This window comes from Ovis aries, chromosome 2, assembly GCF_016772045.2.
Source record: "Ovis aries strain OAR_USU_Benz2616 breed Rambouillet chromosome 2, ARS-UI_Ramb_v3.0, whole genome shotgun sequence".
Classification (NCBI taxonomy): Eukaryota; Metazoa; Chordata; class Mammalia; order Artiodactyla; family Bovidae; genus Ovis; species Ovis aries.
In genome coordinates, this window is record NC_056055.1 from 9,859,691 (window position 1) to 9,882,947 (window position 23,257).

The 23,257-nt window shown below is 45.7% G+C and overlaps 1 protein-coding gene across 24 annotated transcripts in view; it reads right to left on the minus strand.

Annotated features, from left to right (window-relative positions):
* ZNF618 (zinc finger protein 618) overlaps positions 1-15,890 on the minus strand; it is a 206,565-nt gene extending 190,675 nt beyond the window's left edge. For 22 of the 24 annotated variants that reach the window (XM_042242837.2, XM_042242846.2, XM_060408853.1 and 19 more), the window contains exon 1: positions 15,786-15,890. In XM_042242837.2, the coding sequence (XP_042098771.1) occupies positions 15,786-15,818 (33 nt within the window). In that variant the 5' untranslated portion in view covers positions 15,819-15,890. Of the gene's footprint in view, positions 1-8,971; positions 15,654-15,785 lie in introns of those variants that run through there. The other 2 variants (XM_060408868.1, XM_060408866.1) reach the window with 1 other exon arrangement.
* Between the last annotated feature and the right edge of the window lie 7,367 nt (positions 15,891-23,257).

Consider the following 23,257-nt stretch of genomic DNA (forward strand, 5'->3'; position numbering starts at 1 on the left):
GGTGTTCTTTGGAAGGACTGATGCTAAAGCTGAAACTCCAATACTGTGGCCACCTGATGTGAAGAACTGACTCATTGGAAAAGACCCTGATGCTGGGAAAGATTGAAGGCGGGAGGAGAAGGGGACGAGAGGATGAGATGGTTGGATGGCATCACCAACTCAATGGACATGAGTTTGAGTAAGCTCCAGGAGTGGGTATTGGACAGGGAGGCCTGGTGTGCTGCAGTCCATGGGGTCTCAAAGAATCGAACATGACTGAGTGACTGAACTGAACTGAGCTGTCCCTGGCTCATATCAGGTTGCTCGAGATTTGTTTGGTGACTGAATGGGATGGATGGATAAGCAGATAGTCTTCAGGAAGGACAGACATCTGAAGGATGGAAAGATGAAGTGGGTGGATGAATGGGTCTGTGGAGAGAAGGATGGATAGGTGAACAGCTAGACAGATGGGTTGGTGAGTAGATAGATGGAATGTCAGCCTGTGTTTTCCAAAGAGCCACATCAATATATATATCCCATCCTACATACTTAGCGTGATGCTGACACAACTCCATGGAGAGGCGGAGTTTATGTCTCACCTCTTGAACTGGGGCACACTTTTACAATTGCTTCAACCAAAAGACTAACTTGGAAGTTGTGCTGCATGAGGTCTGAGGCTAGATCATTCAAGGAGATGCTGCAACTGCTTGACTCTATGCCTTCACAGGACATGTGCCTTCAGAGCCTCAAGGTGCCATGTAGAAGTCCGGTCAAGTATCTCTATGCTAGAGAGGCCACTCAGAGATACATGGAAAGGTAGAGAAATGGATTAGATAGATATAGATTGGATACACAGATGGATAGATTAGAAAGATATACATATATAAAGTAGATGGATGGATAGAAAGACATATATAGATAGATAGATAGATCAGTGGGTGGGAAGGTGAAGGGATGATGGATAGATGGAGGGATATTCCAGGAGCCCCAGTTGTTCTGAGTCTTCCCAGCCCTGGCACCAAACATGACTGGAGAGCCCTTTAAGATGGCCCCAGCCCCAGCCATCTGGCCACAACCACTGAGAGACCCTGAACCAGAATGACCAACTGAGTCACTTCCACATTCTCAACCCACAGAAACCATGAGAGACAATAAATGACTATTGTTCTGTTAAGCAACTAAGTCTTGAGCTAATGTGTTATACAGTAAAAGATATCTAATACAGATGGTGAGATGAGTATACATGGGTCAGAGGAGGGACTGATGCGGAATAAGTAACTTCTCTATGCGGAGCCCTGGAAACTAGCGATGTCTTGTCTAGATACCAGGCCTTGTCTCGTACACCACTCTGTTCCACCAGCCTCCTGTTTACCTACCAATTACAAGCCTTTCTCACCTCGATGTCTGATACTCCCAAAAGCAAGCATCCCAAGCTCTGACTTCCTGATTAATTGCCCGCTTGCCCCTGAACAAACTAACAGCACGTACTTTCTGAGACCACCCAATGGACCACCTAGCCTAAGTCTTTATATTGTATAGTGGGGGAAACTGAGGCCCAAAGAGGGAAAAGAGATTCCCCCAACCACGACTGAATTAGGAGCAGGGCTCAGACTAGAGACCACAATTCCTGCCTTAAAGCTCAGCGGTATTTTTCCTCCAAAAGCCTGTGGGCTCCTGGTACCCCCGAGTTTGAGTCCTGCCTCTCCCACTCACTGCCTGTGATGACATTCCCATCAGGGCAGTGAGTGACGCTGCAGGCCTGGCGGGGACGTGCCAGAGCTCTTGGCTCCAAGCATACCTTACATCTGTCTGGGCATAAATTTGCATTCTGAATCCAGGAGGCCCCGATTCCAAGTATGTCAAATGTAATTAATTACAGCAAACCTTCTGCAACTGTTTTCAAACGTGGTATTAAAGGCTCTGTGCGCATGAAACACACAGTCCAGGTCCACCGAGGCGACCTGGGAGCGGAGGAATAGGAGACGGCAAGTGCCATACGAGGTCCTCGGAGTAGGGAGGGCCACTTCCATGACAGCAGAGTTCAGACAACCCCCCACGGTAAGGTCTGGGGCAGGGCATGGGCAGAACATCTAATGGGGTTCAGGTTCCAGCCAGTCACCAACTCCACATTTTGGCCGATAGTTCACTTTCCTCAAAGGAATGTTGTGAGCCTGGAATCTGGCATCCATCTGAATTTGAATCACTGATGGCTCAGCAGGTAAAGAACAGTCTGCAATGTAGGAGATACTGAAGACTCGGGTTCAGTTCCTAGGTCGAGAAGATCCTCTAGAGAAAGAAATGGCAACCCACTCCAGTAATCTTGCCTGGAGAATCCTACGGACAGAGAAGCCTGGTGGGCTACACAGTCCATGGGGTTGCAATGAGTAGAACACAACTGACAGCTAAGCACTGGCCAATTCCATTTACTTCAGTCTCAATTCTCTCATATATTAAAAGAAAGAAAAGAAAAATCCCTGCTTTCCAGGGTGGTGGTATTAAATGAGATAATAGATGTTAAATGCTTAACCCAGTGCCTGGCATATAACAAGTCAATAAATGTGCAATGATTATAGTTCAAGGCAGGCAAATCCTACTTTGCAAAAATCAAGTGAGATAGAACGCTAAACTTCAGCCTTTTGACAGAAAGAGTTCTTGATTAAAGAACAAAAACTTGCAAGGCTGAATTTCCAATGCATTGCTCAAACTCTTTTCAAAACACTAACAGCGGGAGAACCAGGCTGGAAAGGTGGGCCCAGGTTCAAGTTTAGCTTCGCTGCTTCTTGCAAGGTTAGTCACCCTCCTCCAGGTCCCTAAGTCAGGGGAGCTAGGTGACCTTCTCACCCTGCCAGCTCTGTCCACTAGGCAATATGCCCTCTGGGTTTTCTAGAAGCCTTGCTTCCCAAATCATTACAGGGAGCAGATTTGACTTAGTAAGAGAATGGCTTCCAGCCCCCCCAGGATCCAAAACCCACAGACCCGAAAGGGACCTGGATTTCTACGCCCAAACCTGTCCTGAATTGTGTACTCTGATTCAAAGAGACCCTATAAGACTAAATAGGCTGAAATTCCTTTGGCAATCAGAAAACCCGTCAGGGGCGATCTTTCACATTTGTTATTGTTCATCTTGTTAGGTTAACTTTCTTCCAAAGTGTTTAACTAATGTTTAGGGGAATGGATAAGGAAAGTGGCAAGCATTTTAATTCCCTCCCCCAAATTACTAGTATCTCACTCTCTCTGTCTGTCTCTCTCTCAAGTTCCCATGACCCCTCCACTTTAACCACCCCATTATGCTGATTCCTATACCACCACATCCAGAGAAGGCAATGGCAACCCACTCCAGTACTCTTGCCTGGAGAATCCCATGGACGGGGGAGCCTGGTGGGCTGCACTCCATGGGGTCGCTAAGGGTTGGACACGACTGAGTGACTTCCCTTTCACTTTTCACTTTCACGCATTGGAGAAGGAAATGGCAACCCGCTCCAGTGTTCTTGCCTGGAGAATCCCAGGGACGGGGGAGCCTGGTGGGCTGCCGTCTATGGGGTCGCACAAAGTCGGACACAACTGAAGTGACTTAGCAGCATACCACTACATCATCTTCCATTCTCCATCCCAAACTCTTCAGTCTTGTCGTCTGTCCAATGAGCCGATGAAGCTGCCCTGTGACCTAACCCTCCAGAACAAGTTACTCCTTCTGTCTGGGGGGTTCAGGTTGCCTTAGATCGGTATGGTCCAATAGAAATGGAATATAAATCATTAGGTAATTTCAAACTTCTAGTGGCCACATGTAAAAAAACTGAGAATAAAAACAAGTAAAATGTTTAATATCTTACTTAACACAACATGCAAAATACTATCATTTTAATCTTATTTTTAAAAATGATGACTGAGATCTTCTACAGTCATTTCTTCTTTTTCCTACTGACCCTTTAAGATCTGGATCTACAGAAGAGAAATATGACAATTCAACAAAATAAATAAATAAGTAAAACAAAACCCAGTGTGAATTTTTACACTTACAGCGCATCTCAGTTCAGGTTAGCCACATTTCAACTGCTCAAAAGCCATGTGTGGCTGGTGGTTACCAGTACGTATTGGAAGGCACAGACATCAGTCATCTTCGTGAGCCTTGTTAGCTCTAGACTCCGGTGATCCAGAGCCTCACGACAAATTCCACCTCGAGCTAGCAGCACCCCAGGGAAGTTTCCCTTCCCTGAGGCCTCATTTTCAGGACAGTTTCAGTTTTACTTCAGATCAGTTTCACTTTCTGCTTTTCTAGCATACATTATTTTTTTTTAAAAACCCACATAAATACACTGAAATTTTTATAGTTATTTTTTCCCTAGTTGATGAAATTTTTTTTTTTTAAGTCTCCAGCATCCAAAATGCCTTTAATTATTGTCTCTGGGTATTCCAAGGGTTCTGGTTATGTCCCCTCATCTCGCAAAACTCTGAGCCCAAACAAATTCTCGGCAAAATTTCACCAAATAAAAATTCCCATTCTCAATTCTCTTTAAGAATATTGGGGCTGGTGGGAATTTGACGAGAAGGCGGCTCAAAGCGGAATATGGAGATGACACCACCCTTATCACAGAAAGCAAAGAAAACCTAAAGAGCCACTTGATGAATATAAAAGAGAAGTGAAAAAGCTGGCTTAAAACTCAACATTCAAAAAACAAAGATCATGGCATCTTCGTTCAAAGTGATCATCCCATCACTTCATGGCAAACAGATGGGGAAACAACGGAGACAGGGACAGGCTGTATTTTCTTGGGCTCCAAAATCACTGTGGACAGTGACTGCAGCCATGGAATTAAAAGACACTTGCTCCTTGGAAGAAAAATTATGACAAACCTAGACAGCATATTAAAAAGCAGAGACATTACTTTGCCAACAAAGTCCATCTAGTCAAATCTATGGTTTTTCCAGTAGTCATGTATGGATGGGAGAGTTGGAACATAAAGAAAGATGAGCTCCGAATAACTGGTGCTTTTGAACTGTATATGATGTTGGAGAAGACTCTTCAGAGTCCCTTGGACTGCAAGGAGATCAAAGCAGTCAATCCGAAAGGAAATCGGTCCTGAATTTTCATTGGAAGGACTGAAGCTGAAGATGAAACTCCAATACTTTGGCCACCTGTGGCGAAGAACTGACTGATTGGAAAAGACCCTGATGCTGGGAAAGATTGAAGACAGGAGGAAAAGGGGACAACTGAGGATAAGATGGTTGGAAGGCATCACTGACTCGATGGACATGAGTTTGAACAAGCTCTGGTAGTTGGTGATGGACAGGGAAGCCTGGTGTGCTGCAATCCGTGGGATCACAAAGAGTCAGGCATGACTGAGCAACTGAATTGAACTGAGAAGGGCTGGCCCCTCGGGCACACTGTCTTAGACAATAACACATCCAGAAAAAGAGCCAAAACAGCTTCTGATTTTTAATGTTACCAGCAAACTACAAGCCAAGGGCTTGCTGACAGCCACTCGGACCTCCTCCACCTGTTAGGAGTAATTTCCACCTACGGGAGAGACACCAGATTTGACTTCTCCCTGGATCCCCCTCCCCTCCATGAGCAGGACTGGCCCTGGGAATCGGAGATTCCATCCCTGACACAGAACGTCACCTCACTAGAAAGCAAGTGTTCCTGTGGTTTCCACAGCAGACTGGGGAGCGGAGCATCACTTGACTCCATTTTTTTCTCTTTAGTTTATATATGTGGGGAAGGAAATGGCAACCTGCTCCAGCATTTTTTGCCTGGGAAATCGCATGGACAGAGGTGCCTGGTGGGCCACAGTCCATGGGGTTGCAAAGAGTCGGACACGACTGAGCGACTAAGCACAGCACAGCTTATATTTGAAGCCGCCTCCTGCTTCGTCAGCCAAAATATTTATATCATTTTTCTGTCGACTCAATACCATCCTCACCTTGGCCTCCCTCCTTTCCTTTTTAAGAAAAGAAAGGAGTTGTCGCCAACACGTTTCCCTGTTTGTGAAGCACTTTTGAGTCTGTTAACTCATGGGATGCTTGCAGGAAGCCTGTGAGGGGTATACGAGTGGACTGTTCTGCCATGTAACAGATCAACCAACAGGTGCATCGGGCACCCTCTGGTGCCTTCCAGTGCCAGTGCCTTCCAGGCTGCAGCAGATCACACACAAGGCTGAAAGGGTGGAGGGTAGCACCTGACTCAAACAGGAGAACACGTACGCTGCAAAGGCCTGAAGTTCTGAATTTTTAAAATCTTAGGCTGGCAAGTTAAATAAAACAAGATAAGGGGCCAATTCACCTTGTAAGCACCCATCTATGACTCTGGGTTTATACAATTTACCCAACAGGGCATTGATGATCAGGAATTAGCTCTAGTTATAAAAATTAACACGTATAAAACAAAACAAAATAAACCCTACACAGGGCTTCAGAGTTTAAAAAACATTTTCAAATATGCTACCTCACATTATTCCTGTGAAGAATTGTGTCCATCTCAGTTCCCAGATGTAGAAATTAAGATTCCTAGGAACAGCTGGTGTGTAAACAGCAAACCCAGGTGCTCATGTAGGAACCCCAGGGAGGGCCCTGCCCCCCCACCCTGGCCACGTCATCTGTACAATACGAGTGAGCAAGCGGGCTCCACCACCCAACCCAGTGGCCCAGCCACATCTTCCCTTTGAAACCTGATCACGCGGGGATCAGACAGAGAAGCAGGTCATCCAGCCCTGCTTTGATGACAACCCCAAGGGGATCTAATTACAACAGGGAAGGGAGGAGTCAAGACCCTCTCACGATTTCTCAAGACCAAATTAACTCTAATTCCTTTTGACAGAGTGTTTGTGCAAATAATAGGAAAAGCACTGGTTGAGGAGTTAAGAAATCTGAGGTTTGAAGTGGCTCCGCCTATCCAGAGGTTCTGGGCAAGTAACTCCACCTCTCTTCCCAGGTGGGTGTGTGTCCGTGTGCGTGTCTACGTGTGTCTGTGTGTGTGTGTGTGTGTGTGTGTGTGAAGAAATCTGAGGCTTGAAGTGGCTCCGCCTATCCACTGAGGTTCTGGGCAAGTAACTCCACCTCTCTTCCCAGGTGGGTGTGTGTCCGTGTGCGTGTGTGTGTGTGTGTGTGTGCGTGTGTGTGTATGTTAAGAAATCTGAGGCTTGAAGTGGCTCCGCCTATCCACCAAGGTTCTGGGCAAGTGACTCCACCTCTCTTCCCCGGCGTGCATGTGTGTGTGTCCCTAAATCAGAAATGACAAACTGGTTTCATGTGGTAGCTTCATCCAAGAAGGACTCTAAGGCCACTGGCCAGGCTCCATGGAAAAGACTGCCATGACTGATTAGCAACGTCTGCCACAGGCTTAAAAATAGGGAGTGGTGGCATGTATATTACTTACTTACCATCCCTGGATTAGATGCACAAATAACACGCTGCAAGTGAAAAGTACTCTGCGTTTTACAAACTTTTTTCTCACACCTCTTGCAGCTTTTCAGCAGAACCCTGCTACTGCCTTCATCATCATCACTGTTATCATCACCACTTTACAGATGCGGAAAACAAAGTGTAATGCTATACCTGGACAAAGCTCCCAATATGATTAAGGAGTAGAGCGGAGAGGGGAGCGGAGCCTTGCCCCCCAACTTCAATCTGTTTATTCTACCCTTGGAAATGTCCAGTTGGTGTTCTGCCAACTGGCAGGACAGTTCATCCACGTGGCCATACAGAAGGGACCACCTGTTTCCAAGGCTTCACCTTCCTCCCACTGGCTGCTTCAGCCTTTCAGAAAAGGAACCACAGCAAGACACAGAAGGAAAGTGAGGCTAATTCAGAGTTCCAGATGCTTCTCCCGAAAGCAAAGTTCCAGCCTCACTTACAGGTGGAGACACCAAACCCAGAGATAAGTGAGGTTAAAATAAAAGGGCAGAATTGGACGTCCCTAATTGTCACAGTTCACCCCACCAGGAACAGGACACTCTATATCCTCAATTCCAAGGTCCCTTAGACTGTCAGATACACCATCGATTTTATAATAGCTTTCTGAGACGAAAAAAAAAAAAAAGGGGGGGGGGGCGGAGAAACAGTGCTGAAACAGAACACACACATCTACTATAAAACACACCCCAATTTCAGAAATAAGCAAATGTGGGAACCTGACCATGGAGGAAATACGGGAGTCTGTGCTCACTTACTGGGCTGGGCTATACAGTGTTACAATGACAGTGCTTTCTAAAACTTACAGGGGAAAAAAACTAAGCAAACAAACAGAATATTCTCAGTTATCCTCCATAATTTTCCCTGAAGCTTTAGCATGTGCAAACGGGAATCTGACCAAAGGTGGGGTCTGGTTGAACATCAAATCACACATTAAGCTACTTCACGTTTAAGGGGCCTGTGTATCTACAAACAATCCTCTGACATCCAATTCCAGGGCCTACGGCCAAGACCAGCTCTGGGAGTAAGGACGGGGAATTATCAAGTCCCCTCCACCCCAAGGCACTCCCCCTCTTCCACCTCCTTGGACATGCTGGGCCCCATTCTCCATACCTGCAAATCTGGATCTCTCCATCTATTTTAAGGAAATGGTTCATACAACAGGAGAGAAAAGGGGTGGGGAACTTTTAAAAATTCTCCACAACATGTGAAGTCAAAGGAGTATCAGTCCCATCCAGGAAGCCCTCTCTGATTTATTATTATTATTTATTTTTTATTATTATTCCCAGGGAGCCATGGGCTTTGGAGCCAGTTCTAAGAAATCTATTTATGGCTCCCTAACAAAATATGGATGTTGACCAAATGGCCAAACCCAAATTGCTCACCTATTCTTCATTAGACCCAAATCCAGATGATCTAAGCTTTTTCCAAAAAATAAGATTAAGTCATCAAACATTTATTGAGCTGCTGCTCTGTGCCAGACCCTAAAATGAATAACCCATGATCTCTGCCCTCAAGGAACTCGCAAGCTGGCTGGTGAGTCAGAAATGCGAACAACCAGCTCCCATCTGTGAGCCCAGATTACCTGGAAAATCCTGCAGGCTGCAGAGGTCCAGGGGACTCCAGAGAAGAGAACATGCAGGTGGGTCTCAAGGGGGTCTGGTTTCTCATGAGACAGAGAAAAATGAGGGAAAGGTCATGAGAGATAGAAGACCTGGTGTGAACAGAATCTCAAAGGTAGACAGTTTAGGGCTAGTAATCCAGTGGTTAAGAACTTGCCTTGCAATGCAAGGGACACCAGTTCGATCCCTGGTCCAGGAGGATCCTACGTGCAATGGAGCAACTAAGGCCATACACCAGAGTTACTGAGTCCATGTACCTAGAGCCCGTGCCCCACAGCAAGAGAAGCCACTTAAATGAGAAGCCCAGGCGCCACAATTAGGGAGCAGCCCCACTCACCCCAACTAGAGAAAACCCGAGTGCAGCAACGAAGACTCAGCACAGCCAAAAAATGAAATAAATCATCAAAAAAAGGTAGACAGTTCACCCTGAATTAAGATATATCCCTTTAAACAGTGTGCCACAGGCTTTGAAACAAACCCAGAAATATCTGGAGGAGCCAGAGCATCCTTGGAATGAAAGCACTGACAACACTTTGGACAGGAAAGACATGTAAGGTCCAAGAGATGTCTCATCCTGGTCTGTTTTAAAATAAAACAACACACAAAAAATGCACATTTTCTGTTGTTACTTAATTCTACCTATTAAAGATAAGTCACCAACTCTGCAGAACAACCAAAACTGCTGTCACCAACATTCAACCTCCACAAACGGAGACCACTGGATCAAAAGATTACTAACACGTATTAACCACCTTCTAAGGAGTGGCTGGATTCAACACATGAATTCCTTCATTTAATCATAAAACAACCTTTCAAGGTCAAAATTATTTCACCCCTTCTTCCCAATGCAGAAGTTGTAGTTCCAAAACCAAAGGAGACTTTTCCAAAGTAACACAAGGCTAACCACGCAATGAGGTTGGACTTCAAACTCTGGTCTGGCTGACCTCACATCCACCTTTCCATTTCACCAATTGGGTGGCTGTTAGAAATTTTCTATGCTTCGTATTTAAGGCCTCTCTGGGGGGGTAGGGGGAGGGGGGGGAATTTCCTGGTGGTTCCATGTTCAGTTCAGAAATGAATCGCACTGACTGACCATCTTTGCACCCAGATCTCCTCCCACCCCTTGGACCCCCAACCCTGGTCCTACGTACCTGCTGTCTTCTTCCATTTTCATCCTTTTTTCAAGCAATACTTTTTAAACCAACCTCCTAGGACAGACTCCTCCACTTGTTAACTTCAACAGCACACATACTGAGACACAATATCTTCTTGGAGTTTCTAGCCATCATCTGTCTCTTCCGGCTAAAGCATTCTGGCCTAACCTTGGCAGAAGACTGCTTTAGGGCAAATTCAAGGGAGGCATGGACCACTTTGGCCAGAAGAGGCTATACGGATGAAATGCGTAGAGTTCAGAAAGGAAGTCCCACCAACAAAACCAAGCGCTTTCAAAGATGTGTTATAACCTTCTGAGGCCACCCAGTAACAACGAAATGGAACGCTGGTCTGGTTCTATGCTGTCCAACACAGAAGCCATCAGCCACATGTGGTTACTAGCACGTGAAATGTGGCTAGTCAGAAAAGACTCAGTATCCCTCCAAGGAAAGAATATAAAATAGCACATTAATAATTTTTATATTCATGAATACTGAAATGATAGCACTGTGGATATACTGTTACATAATCCATATTATTAAAATTAATTTCATCTGTTTCTTCTTGTTTTTTTTTAAAGTGTGGCTAGAAAATTTTAAATGACATATGTGGCTCACATTTGTGACTTGAATTTTATTGCGATTGGACAGCACTGGCCTGACACATTTAAAAGATGAGAAGATCAAGACAGCAATTCTGGAGTTTTTTAGGAAGTGCATACACACAAAAATACAGACATTCACTCAGAGTCTGACAGGCATTTAAATATAGCACAGACATGAACTTTCTTAACTCCAAAAAAAGTCCTCTGGCAATGTGAAGTAAGTGAGGAATAAAAGTAACTGGGGCTGCTCTCCCTCCGATCAAGACTGGGATTCCACACTACTTAAAAAGTCTCCTTCCCAGCCAGAGAACCTGGCCAAGATGCCACTTCACTCTGTAAGGACAAACTAATAGTACCTGCCCTTCCTGTCTCATCCAAGGCCAACAAGCTCGGGTGCATGCCTGACTGCCACCTACTCGATCGAGACGTCTTCACAGCTGGCCCTTCAGGTAAGCTCAACCAGAGAATTAAAAAAAAAAAAAAAAAAAAAGTGACCCAGGACACTTATCCTAAAGGGTTCATGTGAAAGTCTACTGGGGTAATAAGAAAATGAAGTATAAGCAGCAATATGCGGGATTCCTGGAGCACATCATCGTCAATCGTCTAGACCAGCAACTGTCAAATTCTTTTAACCATAACTCACAGTAGGACTTAATCGTGCACACACATCAGCATATGTAAATAAAACTAAAGTTTCATTAAGACAACACTTACCTGGAATGCACAGCTATGCCCCTGCTGGCGTGTGTTCCCCTGTGCCCTACTCTGTTCTTTTCGTGTGTGTGCTGACTGTGATCCACTGAACTGATCTTACAACCCACTAATGGGTCATGACTCACGGCCTAGCCTGGGTATGGTGAGTAGAGGTACACTCCCCATCCTGTGATGGGCACTGCTACGTGACCCCTGCACCCCATCCTCCACAATGTCAGAGTCCGGCTGTGACCTCAGAATCCTTCTCAACACAGTGATGCAGGCAGCTACAGCACATCGCATGGAGTCAGAATCAGAGAAGAAAACGATTCATTAGTATTTCTGCTCTGTTCCAAAGCTCTCATACGACAAACACAAACACTGAGGGCTCAGAAGGAAAAAAAGTGGTTTGTCCAAGATCATACAGCACGACCGTAGGCAAACTAGGCCTCCTGTGTACCCACAAAGCCACTTCACCTTCCATCACCAGGGAGGAGACACAACTGACATGAAACATTACAAGAACACGGAAAACTTTCAAAATTTCACCATGATCATGAAAAGTCTGCTTATACATCCAATGAAGCACGCAAGGAAGTTCTTATCACCCTTCCAAGGAGACAACATGAGCCTTCTGAGGTCAGAGGAAGCAGTATGCCAACAGCTGAGTCAAAGATGGAGGGGGAGAATAGTATCTGACAATGCAGGAGTTTTTAAACTGTTTCTCAAACAAAACAAACCACTGGCTGTTTACTTCCTAGGACCAGGGAGAGGTCACACTCATACTGACCGGCCATCTTTGTTGCTTTCCTTCTGCAACAGCAAGAGCCCTTGTTCAAGCTCACCTCTATGCAGGGCTGAAAGTATAAGCAAACCCTTTTTCTTAGCTTGGTCTGAACTCAAGCAATAAAGCAAGCCCTTGAAATTTCAAACCTTATTAGAAAATTAAAAAAAAAAAAAAAACCTCCTTAGGCAGAAAAGCAAAACATTAATAAGAGTCTCCTCTGTGAGGCTGAGCATAAATGATCTTTCACCAAAATAACTCAGTCCATCATCAAATTACCACCCCTCAAGTCCAATTTGCCAGATTTTTCGCCCAAGACGACAAGAGAGTTTGGTGAACAGACATGGCCTAATAAAAATCAGCTGATATATATCCATTTCTGGTCACACTTCCATCCACCATAGGAGGTGAGGAAGGCAAGGCCCAGGTCACTGTTTCAATCCTGAGAGACGCCAATAGAAACAAAAGAAAATTGACCCCGCCCCCAACAGTACCATCATGCACCTCTATTTCCTTTAAAACAAACATGATCAGAATAACCAATAAAAAAAAAAAAAAAAACCAGCCTACAAAACAGAGATGATTTTCCATTTCTAGTCAGGGGTTCCCTTTAAACTGTTAAACAACACAACAAAATTTCAAGAGAATGGAATGAAGGAATTTGAGTTGTGTGTCAGGAGATCCAGGGCACACAAAGGAACATGCTGCAATATTTTTATTCCTTGCACCAGAAATAACCTGTTATCAACAACTCTGAGTCTTTCTCAGATGCCCGGTAGGGGTGCCCACCCACCCCTCCCCAGTGCAGGACACAGTTCTCCTCCCATCACCTGCTAAACTGGCTCTCCTGTCTCGTGAGACCTCCTGAGCCCTTGGAAATTATAAATTCTTTGCCTGTCCTCAGCATCGGCCTAAATAATTCAATAGAAAAAAAATTAATTACGCTACTTTAAAAAAAAAAAAAAAAAAGCTCATTCCAAATATGTCAGAATGTGGCCAGTCAGCCCTGAAGGATTTTGTTACTAAAAAAGTAAAAATCTCCCAAATGCAATGGCGGTGATGGGAAATGTCAAACCTCTGCACTGTCAAATATATTTCACAGAATTTGTATCCCCTTAGAAATCTGAATTTCCCCAAAACGGGGTTGGGAATTCATGGACCAGGGCCATCATTTCTTCCAAGACCAGCTGGTGGCTGGCCAAAGGGAATAGGATTTTCTGTCCTAGCCCAGTGTGACCCACCACCAGGTCCCATCCAAGAAACCACTCCACAAATGCTAACATATCCCCCACCTTTTGGACAGAAAAATTGGAACTTTCTTTTTTTGATGCAAAATCCCCAGCAAGTTCAGATAGTAATCTATCACAAATAACCCTTCAACTTTGGGTAGGTATCTTATCTTCCTTTGTTAAATTTCAATTTGGCCAATATTTGTCTTCCCAAAAGAAAAAAAAAATTTTTTTGGCTTCACCTTGACTTTTTTGAAGGCCAAAAACATCAAATAATATCTGCACATATGCCTTCATGATCCAAAGACAAGTATCTTTGGGTTTGGCTTTTGTTTATATTTTGATTTTTTTTCCCTTAAAAAAATTTAAAATTTGATGCTAGAATCAAGTTGAATTGGTGTTTTACTCCATTTTTTCAGCAAAGTAAGTATTCCACTACAGAAGATGGATAAAAATCAGAATTTTCATCTGTTCTCTGTCCTTCCCTTTTTATCTTTCCTTCCTAAGTCAGTAAAATTTGTGCTTTTGAAAAAAAATTAGACACCCCCCCCCCACTAAATGATCAAGCTTAATGGATTTTTTCCCCCTTTGAAAGTAATCAAATTTGTGAAAAATACCAAATATTACTAAACTATCAACCCCACAGCACAATCAAAGAGGCCTGAAACCAAACTGGATATATTTTTTTTAATAATAAAATTTTCAAATTGAAAGATTGAGCAAGCACACAGAAAAGAAAATTTTCTTCTTACCAAGGATTCTTCAACCCTTGTCTTTACCAACTGATTCAGTTGCATGTCATAAAAAATGAGCTTCTGTGAATCCACTGTTAGTTTTTTCATAATAATGTTAATTATGCATATCTTATTTTAATGGCGGTCTCTCCTACAAATCTGTGGACTACTCAATTTGTATAATGTAATGAATTTACATTTTTTTCCCACTGAATACTGCTCAGAAAAGGTTGCTGACATTTTCTGTATAAAACAACAACAAAAAAAGAAATGCCTAGAGCTTTCAGCAAACAAAATCAGAAAACAGTCTTAATTATTCCATCAAAGCAAAAAAAATAATAATAACACACAACCCAACAAATGCAGGGAAAAAATGGATTTCACTCTAACTTTTCCAGTTTCTGCTTTTCCTTAGAATCTTGGGATTTAAACACAGTAAAATGTAAATGAAAAATTAAAAAAATAAGACCTACAATTTTTGGGTGTGTCCAAAGCCAACATTTTAGGCTCTATTTCTCTTTTAAATCCTTCCTTCTTGGAAATAGAAAAACTTTAAATATTGCCAAATGGCAAAATTAGTCTTTTTTGCCCACTGAGCTAAACAAGTTCCAAATTACAATGAAGTACAATTTCTAATTGCTTCAATAAAGCCAATTCTCCCAGTTTCTCCCAAACTCAACAATTTCCCTCCTTTCCTCATTCCAAATAGTTTTTTCTCAAACTAAAATGAGCTGGGCAGCCAAATCGACTTTGGTTTTAGAAAGCTTTTTGCCTTCTCCCCTTCAAAACCTGAATTCATTCAAATTCTAGCTTAATTTTCATTTACATATTATCTGGATTTGGCTTCAGAAATAAAAATTGTCTCTATGTTCCTGGAAAGATCAAAGTGAAAATTGTCACCCTCGAAAAGAAAAAAAAAAGAATCTCTGTCCTCTCCGCTGCCTTATAGAGGAAACTTTTGAAAAAATAAGAAATAAAAATATTTCTTTTCAATTTTAATTTCTTTTTTATTTACAAAATAGTATCCTCTAGGTGGCGTCGTTTTAATGGGAAAAAACTACCGTTTGAAGAAAAATTAGAAAAAAAATTGAGAAAAGGAAATATGGCCTAAAAAAAAAAAAAAGATTGTTGCAAAGATAGGAAGCCAGGGGGGAAAGACCTCCCGAGGGGTCATCGGGGACCCCAAGCGCACAGAGGGTCAGGGGGAAATTGTAAATTTAGAGGGGAGGGGGGAGATCTGGAAGGGGTTGCATTTTTGCAAAATGTGAATTGTCCAAACTGAAATGGCTGCTCTGTTCTCTCGCCGCTTTGTTTTCTGGGCTCCGGTCCGAGCCCGGGGCTGGAGGGGGCGCCGGGTGGGGGCCCGAAAAGACCCCCGCGTCACCCCCACCCTCCGCACACCCCGCTGCGCCAGGGGGGGTTCACCAGACCCCGACTCTCCCGTTTGCGCCCACAAAAAAGCCCGCAAATGTGCCCAGGCACTTTGCATTTTGCAAATCTTGCAATGAAGTGGCGCAGCGCCCCGGGCCCCGGCCCCCCGGGGTCCCCCGCGCGGTGCATGCCCCCGGCCCCCCGTCGTACCTGCGGAGCCGCCGCGCCGCCCGGCTGGTTCATGGGTCCGTGCGGGAGGAGGCGGCCCCGGCGCGTCCTGCTCCTCCCGGGCCGGGCTGCTGGTGCGCGCACAATGCCACCGCCGCCGCCGCCGCCGCCGCCGCCGCCGCCGCTCCCTCCTCCGCCCGCCCCGCTCAGGCCGGGGGGGCGGGGGCGCTGGGGGCGCGCGGGGGGGGGCGCCCGGCCCTCGCCCCCACCCCCGGCCCGCACCGGCCGCCGCCGCCGCCGCCGCCGCCGAGCCGCCCCTCTCGGGGCTGCGGCCGCCCCCCGCCGCCCTGCCCGCCCCCGGGCCGGCCTCGCCGTGCGGCCCGCGAGCTCCGGGCCTCGGCCTCGGCCTCCGCGCCACCGGCCTCCGCGCCGCACACAAAGCCGGCCGGCCCCCGGGCGCGCGGCTCCCGCCCGCCCGCCTGCCCCCGGGCCGAGGCGCACCCGCCCCCCAAACTTTCCCGCGCCGCGCCCCGCGCGCCCCGCGCCCCCCGCGCCCGCCCCTCAGAGTCTTCCTGCCCTGCCCCCGCTCCCCAGCCCCTCCGAGAGGTCATTTTCACGTTGGAAAAAAAGTTTGGGGAGCCTTCTCTGAGCGGAACACAAGGGGTTAATGGGAACTCTTTGGCTCCCCCCTACCCCCCAAAAAAAATCAGATTGATTTTTTAAATAAAGTTTGAAGAGCTGGCCTTATGGAAGAATCAGAAGACTCAATGGGGATATTATCATTGCCCCTGCCACCCTTCCAAAAAAATCTAATGTAACTGAAGAATAAAAGTTTGAAGAACTAGCCCTATGTCAGACAAGAGGGGTTAAGGGGACTCTTTCTGGCCCCCCCAGTCAGATTGATTTTAGAAATAAATATCTGAGCTGCTTTTATGTGAAATTCAAGATAAAGAGAATGTTTCTCTCTATCCCTGTCAATTTTTTAAAGAATATATTTATTTTAAAAATTAAAGTTTGAAGAACTGGTCCCATGCTGGACAAGAAGGGTGAAAAGTTAGACACCCCTACCCACCCATCCACATGCCCCAATCAAATTGATTTTAAAAAGAAAAATTTGTGAAACTCTGGGTGAAGTAAATGGTGAACAAGGATATTTCTATTCAACACCCTAAAAAATCAGATGATTTTTAAATTTGAGGAACAGGCATCCTTGTAACTTGGTAAGGTTTAAAGGGAATTCCCCCCTTCCTCCTCACCCTCCAAAAATACCAGATTTTTTTTAAAAATTTATGTGTGAAGGACTTGCCCCATATAGAGACAGAAGGGATTAATGGGTCCATCCTGCATCTCCCACAATTGATTGTTTTTTAGAATAAAAATTTGAAAAACTTCGAGTCTCTGAGATGAAAGAAATCTTTGTTTACCCCTCCCTAGTAGAAAAATAGGATACTTTGTTATTGGTATCACTTGTGCATATTAATTTTTTAATTTATTTATGTATTTATTTATTTTGGTTGTGCCAGGTCTTCACTGCTGCACAAGCTGTCCTCCAGTTGCGACAGTTGAGGGCCACTCTCTAGTCGTGGTGCACTGGCTTCCCATTGCAGTGACTTCTCTTATCTCCGAGCACCGGCTCTAGGGCTCAGCTTCAGTAGCTGCAGCCCATGAGCTCAGTAGTTGCAGCTCCCAGGCTCTAGACCACAGGTTCAATAATTATGGCACATGTACTTGGCTGTTTCCTGGCATGTAGAATCTTCCAGGATCAGGGACTGAACCTGTGTCTCCTGCCTTGGCCGGCGGATTCCTTGGCCGGCGGATTCTTTACCACTGAGCCACCTGGGAAGCCGCCAGAAGAATACTTTTTAAAAATAAAACCATTGGAAATTAAGGGCAAACAGGTGTCATTTCTCTACACCCACCTTAAAAAATCGAATAGGATTTTTTTTGTTTGTTTGTTTTAATATTTAAGGAGTTGGGTTAATATGAGACAGGAAGAGTTACAGAAAGTTTTTCCCTGCACCCTCTAGCAAAGTTATTTTTTAAATACCCAGAAACTGAAAGATTGTATAGAAGACACTGTCTCTCCCTAAAGGATGAAAGTGAGAATTTAGCAGAAAATTGAGGCACATTCTTCTCCAGACTAAATACACACATGAGATTAAGAGGAATCTTCAAACCATTTACCTACCACCCCAAAGCTGGAGAATCACTGAAAATAAAAAGTGGCCATTTCTCTCTCCCTGCCAGCCTGGCAGTTGTGTCCCTGGCCAGGGCTTGGCAGCCTGTGCCAAGGCTGGTGTAGGGCAGGCACCAAGGGGAGCAGGGCACCCTGTGGAGTTTGGCAGTGTTGGGCTCTCAGGGACCTGGGACATACGTACAGGCCAGGCAGCCCCCTGCCCATCTGCCCCTCAGCCATCAGATGGTTGAGGCCCCGTTACCCAGAGAAATGCTCCAGGTTTGGTGTCTCTCTGGCTCCATCCCTGTGTGAAAGTTTCTAGACACCTGTCTCAAGACCAGACCCCCTGCTGTGCCTAGCAGAGCCACGCCTGAATTAAGGGCCTGGAGTTGAAAGAAACTGGATCCAAAATAACATCAGATCTCAGTCGCCACGGCTGAGAGCTATCGGGTACCAAGGGGGAAGAGGAATCTTGCCCTGGGAGTCAGGAAAACATGATGCAATAAATATTCACTGAGCACTTACTATGTGCCAGGCGTCTTGTGTCTAGTAGGGCAGCCACGCCATCAAGAAGAGGATTGGTTGTCGCAGCCCTTCTCTGAGCGATCCTCAGCATCATGGTAAGGGCCCGTTCCAACACTGATCGCTAAGCCCCATCCAGACTTCCGATTTAACCGGTCGGGGGTAGGGAGCAAGAATTTGCATTTCTAACAAGTTCTCAGGTGATGCTAATGCTGCTTGTCTGTCGGAGGACCACATTTTAAAAGCCATTGTCAGGACTTCCCTAGTGGTCCAGTGGCCAAGACTCCCAATGCAGGGGGCCTGGGGTTCTAGCTTGCTCAGGGAACTAGATCCCACATGCCGCAACTGAATTTGCATGCTTCAACTGAAGATTCCCCATGCCGAAACAAAGATCAAAGATATTGCGTGCAGCAGCTAAGACCCAGCACAGCCAAATAAATAAATAAAAATATTTAAAAAATAAAAGCTGTTATAGTGTTATCAGCGAAAATGCACAGGTATACGAGAAAGAGAAAGGACCCACCCCAGCTCCAACGGGGTCGGCGAAGATTCCGAGAGGAATAGCATCCTGCAGGAAGGCGGGACAGAGGCATTCTTCCCCTCTAGGTCTACATCGGATGGCAGTCTCTCTAGATCAAGGGATTCTTCAGTAGTGTCCTTAGTAGGTTTGTAGATCCACAAAGTAAGAAATTTTACGTCTTAAGCAAATTTATCTCCACATGTGCATTTTGGGGTCAGTGACCCCAACCTAGACTGAGTTCCCACCTGTTTCCAGACACCTCTGGCCTGGAAAATCCTTCGGGTCCTTCTCAGCCTCTCTTTCTGGAATCACTACCAGCCTTTTCTGCATCTCTACCACCCACGGCCACAAGAAGCGGGGCTTCTCTTCCGTGAGGACATCTGGACAGAGTGAGCATAGAGTGCGTTTTGCACCACCTGGGACACGGAGGCTTTTCACAACAGGCGTCCCGACCTGGAGAGTCATCTGTCCCTTCGTTAGTCTCTCTCTCCTGGGTCATGAAGGATATAGATAGGTTCAGGGGATGAAGACTGGGCTTGGTATCTTCCTGACAAAATCCAGGTTCTAAATGAACTCGCATATATCCCAGAACCATAGTGGAAACGACCCAGTCACCCACAGCTGTGATTTATCCCTGTTCAGGAGGTTAACTAAGAGTAGACTCACCACAAGTAGCAGTGGAGTTTGGGGGCAGGGGGGACAGGGAGTATTTAGCGAGCAAGGCAAGACCTGCTCAATGATGGAAGAGGCATCACAATATCACAGGAGAGGGATGCCCATCTGTCCGAGCTGCTGACAGCAGACGCACTAGGTGGAAGTGTAACCCAATAGGGACCTCCAAGGGCTTCCCCGTCCCCTAAGGGTTCATGACTGAACTCAACATACCAGTGTTTATCAAATCCTAGAGACCTCTGCCCCCTTCTATCCCCAGAACCAGCACTGCTTGGTTTACTAAGAGCCCAAATGGCAACCCACTCCAGTGCTCTTGCCTGGAAAATCCCACGGACAGAGGAGCCTGGTAGGCTACAGCGCATGGGGTCGCAAAGAGTCGGATATGACTGAGCGACTTCACTTCACTTCAGACAGGGGAGTCAGCCGTCTGGGTCCCTACCCCGTCTCTGGTCCTCGAATGCTACCTGATCTTGAGCAGACAACTCAATCTCCCTTTGTTTCAATTTCCCTGTCCTTCAAATGGTGCTGATAGGAGGGGTGATTTGAGGATAAAATGAGATAATACATATAAAGCTTCTGAAAAAGTGCCTAGTACATGGGACTTCCCTGGTGGCCCAGAGGCTAAAACTCTGCCCTCCCAATGCAGGGGGCCCAGGTTCCATCCCTGGTTGGGGAATTAAATCCCCCATCCTGAAACTAAAGATCCCTCATGCCATAACTAAGACCTAGAACAGCCATATAAAATGAATAAATACAGAGAAAGTGCCTAGAATAGAGAAAGCACTCCATACACATCAGCTATGGGAATCAGCTATGAGACACATATTTCCCTCCTCTGCATGGACTAGCTGTGTGATGCTGGGCTCCTGGCTTAATTTCTGTTTTCAGTTCAGTTCAGTTGCTCAGTCGTGTCAGACTGTTTGTGACCCCATGGACTGCACGGTTCCCTGTCCATCACCAACTTCTGGAGCTTGCTCAAACTCATGTCCATCGAGTCAGTGATGCCATTCAACCATCTCATCCTCTGTTGTCCCCTTCTCCCGCATTCAATCTTTCCCAGCATCAGAGTCTTTTCCGGTGTGAATCAATTCTTTGCATCAGGTGGCCAAATTATTGGAGCTTCAGCTTCTTAGTTTCTGTCTCTGCAAAATGGAGACACTAAAGTCTTATCAACACTCTTTTAGTTATAATCAGTAGGAACAAAGTCTTGCTTTTTTTTTAAAGTGTTATTTTATTAAGCAAATCATGGTACCCAAGGGCAAAAATGAAATGAAGCCTCCAGAGGTTTGGAGCTAGGAACTAGACAATCATCAGGAACAGGCTTGCTCTCTCCATGACTCTGTGCCACTGGTTTCTGGATGTCTCAGCTCCAATTCATTCTCTCTCTCTGCCCCGACGCCTCTCCGCCTTTCCTTTCTCCAGGTGGGTGTTCTCTGCCTCTCTGGGCATACAGTCTAAATAGCCTCAGTTCCTCAGTAGCCTGGTGTCTCTGTGTTCCAATCTGAATTTTCGGGATAGAGAATGTGGTTGGCACAGCTTGACTCTCATGCCACCAGGAGCCAATCATTGAAGAACAAGGCATCTGCCATCACATAATGTGGAGAGACTTCGGAAACCCAACCCTGACGGAAGGGGCTGTGGTAGGTTGGGCAGCCCCCTCAAGTGTTGAACATCACTGAGGATGGTGAGGATTGGCTGAGATTAGGGGTTTAAAGGACTTAGTTCAGGACCTGGCATGAAAAGATACATTTCCTCCTGGTGGAATCCGGAGATTTCAAGGTAGTCAGGGACTGAGAATGGTGAGATTTTGACATTTTGTCAGGAGGTGCTAGGTAGATGAGGCTTCTGTCACAGGCAGGTGAGGGGAACCGGGAGATAGGAATTGCTCCAAAAATAGCCTCTGATCTGAAACAGAACTTGGGTCTTGGCTACAATCTTGTGGGTAGATCCTGGTGAAGAAAATACCTTTAGAGTGAAACAGTTGGTTCTCAGGGGTGTGGAACAGAGAGTAACAACTTCGCAAAATGATGTCTTCTTCCTCAAGCTGAGTTTCTTTTCTAAGCCCAAATAATCCTGAATGAAACCCCTGTCAAGGAGACTTGGGCTGCCTGAATCTGCACGACAAGAGAGAACCACACAATCCAATCTTAGCAATCTACCAAACAAGATGGCAGCATTTTCTTATTTGATCCAATACTTCTCTGAGATGGGTGGAGAAGGTACAGTCATCCGTATTTTAAAGATGAGGAATATGAGGCTCAAGTACTTGGCCAAACCAGCCAGTGGCAGCCCCATCCGACTCTCAGGCCAGGCTCTGCTCTGGCTGCCCCCATGAAAGTTTCTGGAGATTGGAATCATCCAGGAATTCCCTGGCAGTCCTGTGGTTAGGACAAAGCGCTTTCACTGTTGAGACCTGGGTTCAGTCTCTAGTCAGGGAAATACGATCCCACAAGCCTCAAGGTGTGGCCAAACAAAACAAACACAAAATCAACAGACTGACTAAATCGTCTCGCTCTGACTGAAGAGTTTTCTTCTTTTCCTTCCTCTCCCGCCTCTTCATCCCGCTCCCTACAAAGGAAGTTGAGAAGATGTGGCATCAACTTATTTCTTTAAGAGAGGTCCTTCCTAGTCACGATAAAGTCTCCAGAGACACAGATACTTGAGGTCTAGCAGTCCCCCTGGGAGGAAAAGCCAGAAAGAACAAAAGTCCAAGACATGCAGCTGGCAAATCAAGAGAGAAGAGATCAAGCTGACAGCCCCGAGCAAGAATCAGAATTAAAGCCAAATCTGAGTAGCCCATCCGTGGATTCAACACAATTCATTAAAATATATTGCATGTTTCAAAAAGTTATTCCATGTGCCTGCCATCTTATGAAGCCTAGAGAAAGTCTAGCATACTGGTGAAGATCTCATCCAATCTCAGCAATTAGATCTGCATAGGAATCCCTGCTCTGTACTTACCAAATTGTGACCTTAACCCAGCCCCAGTTTCCTCATCTGCAAAATGGGCAAAATAAGGTACCTAACATACAGGGTGATTTAAAGCATTAATTCAAAATGCACACTGAACAGAAGGTAGTTATTATTCCTGCTGCTGCTGCTGCTGCTAAGTTGCTTCAGTCGTGTCCAACTCTGTGTGACCCCACAGACGGCAGCCCACCAGGCTCCCCATCCCTGGGATTCTCCAGGCAAGAACACTGAAGTGGGTTGCCATTTCCTTCTCCAATGCATGAGAGTGAAAAGTGAAAGTGAAGTCGCTCAATTGGACCCTTGTGTTGGACTGCAGCCTACCAGGCTCCTCCATCCATGGGATTCTCTAGGCAAGAGTACTGGAGTGGGTTGCCAGTGCCTTCTCCAGTGATTATACCTTGTCCCCACTCATTTTCGCTTTAACATACATAGGGAAATTCAGGCCTCTGGTTCGGGGTGGGATGGAATCGCCTCATTTGAGTAGCATTATCCCTGGTGGCTCAGATGGTAAAGAATCTGCTTGCATTGCAGGAGACCCAAGTTTGATCCCTGGGTTGGGAAGATCCCCTGGAGTAGGAAATGGCAACCCACTTCAGTATTCTCATCTGGAGAATTCCATGGACCAAGGAACCTGGCAGGCTATAGTCCATGGGT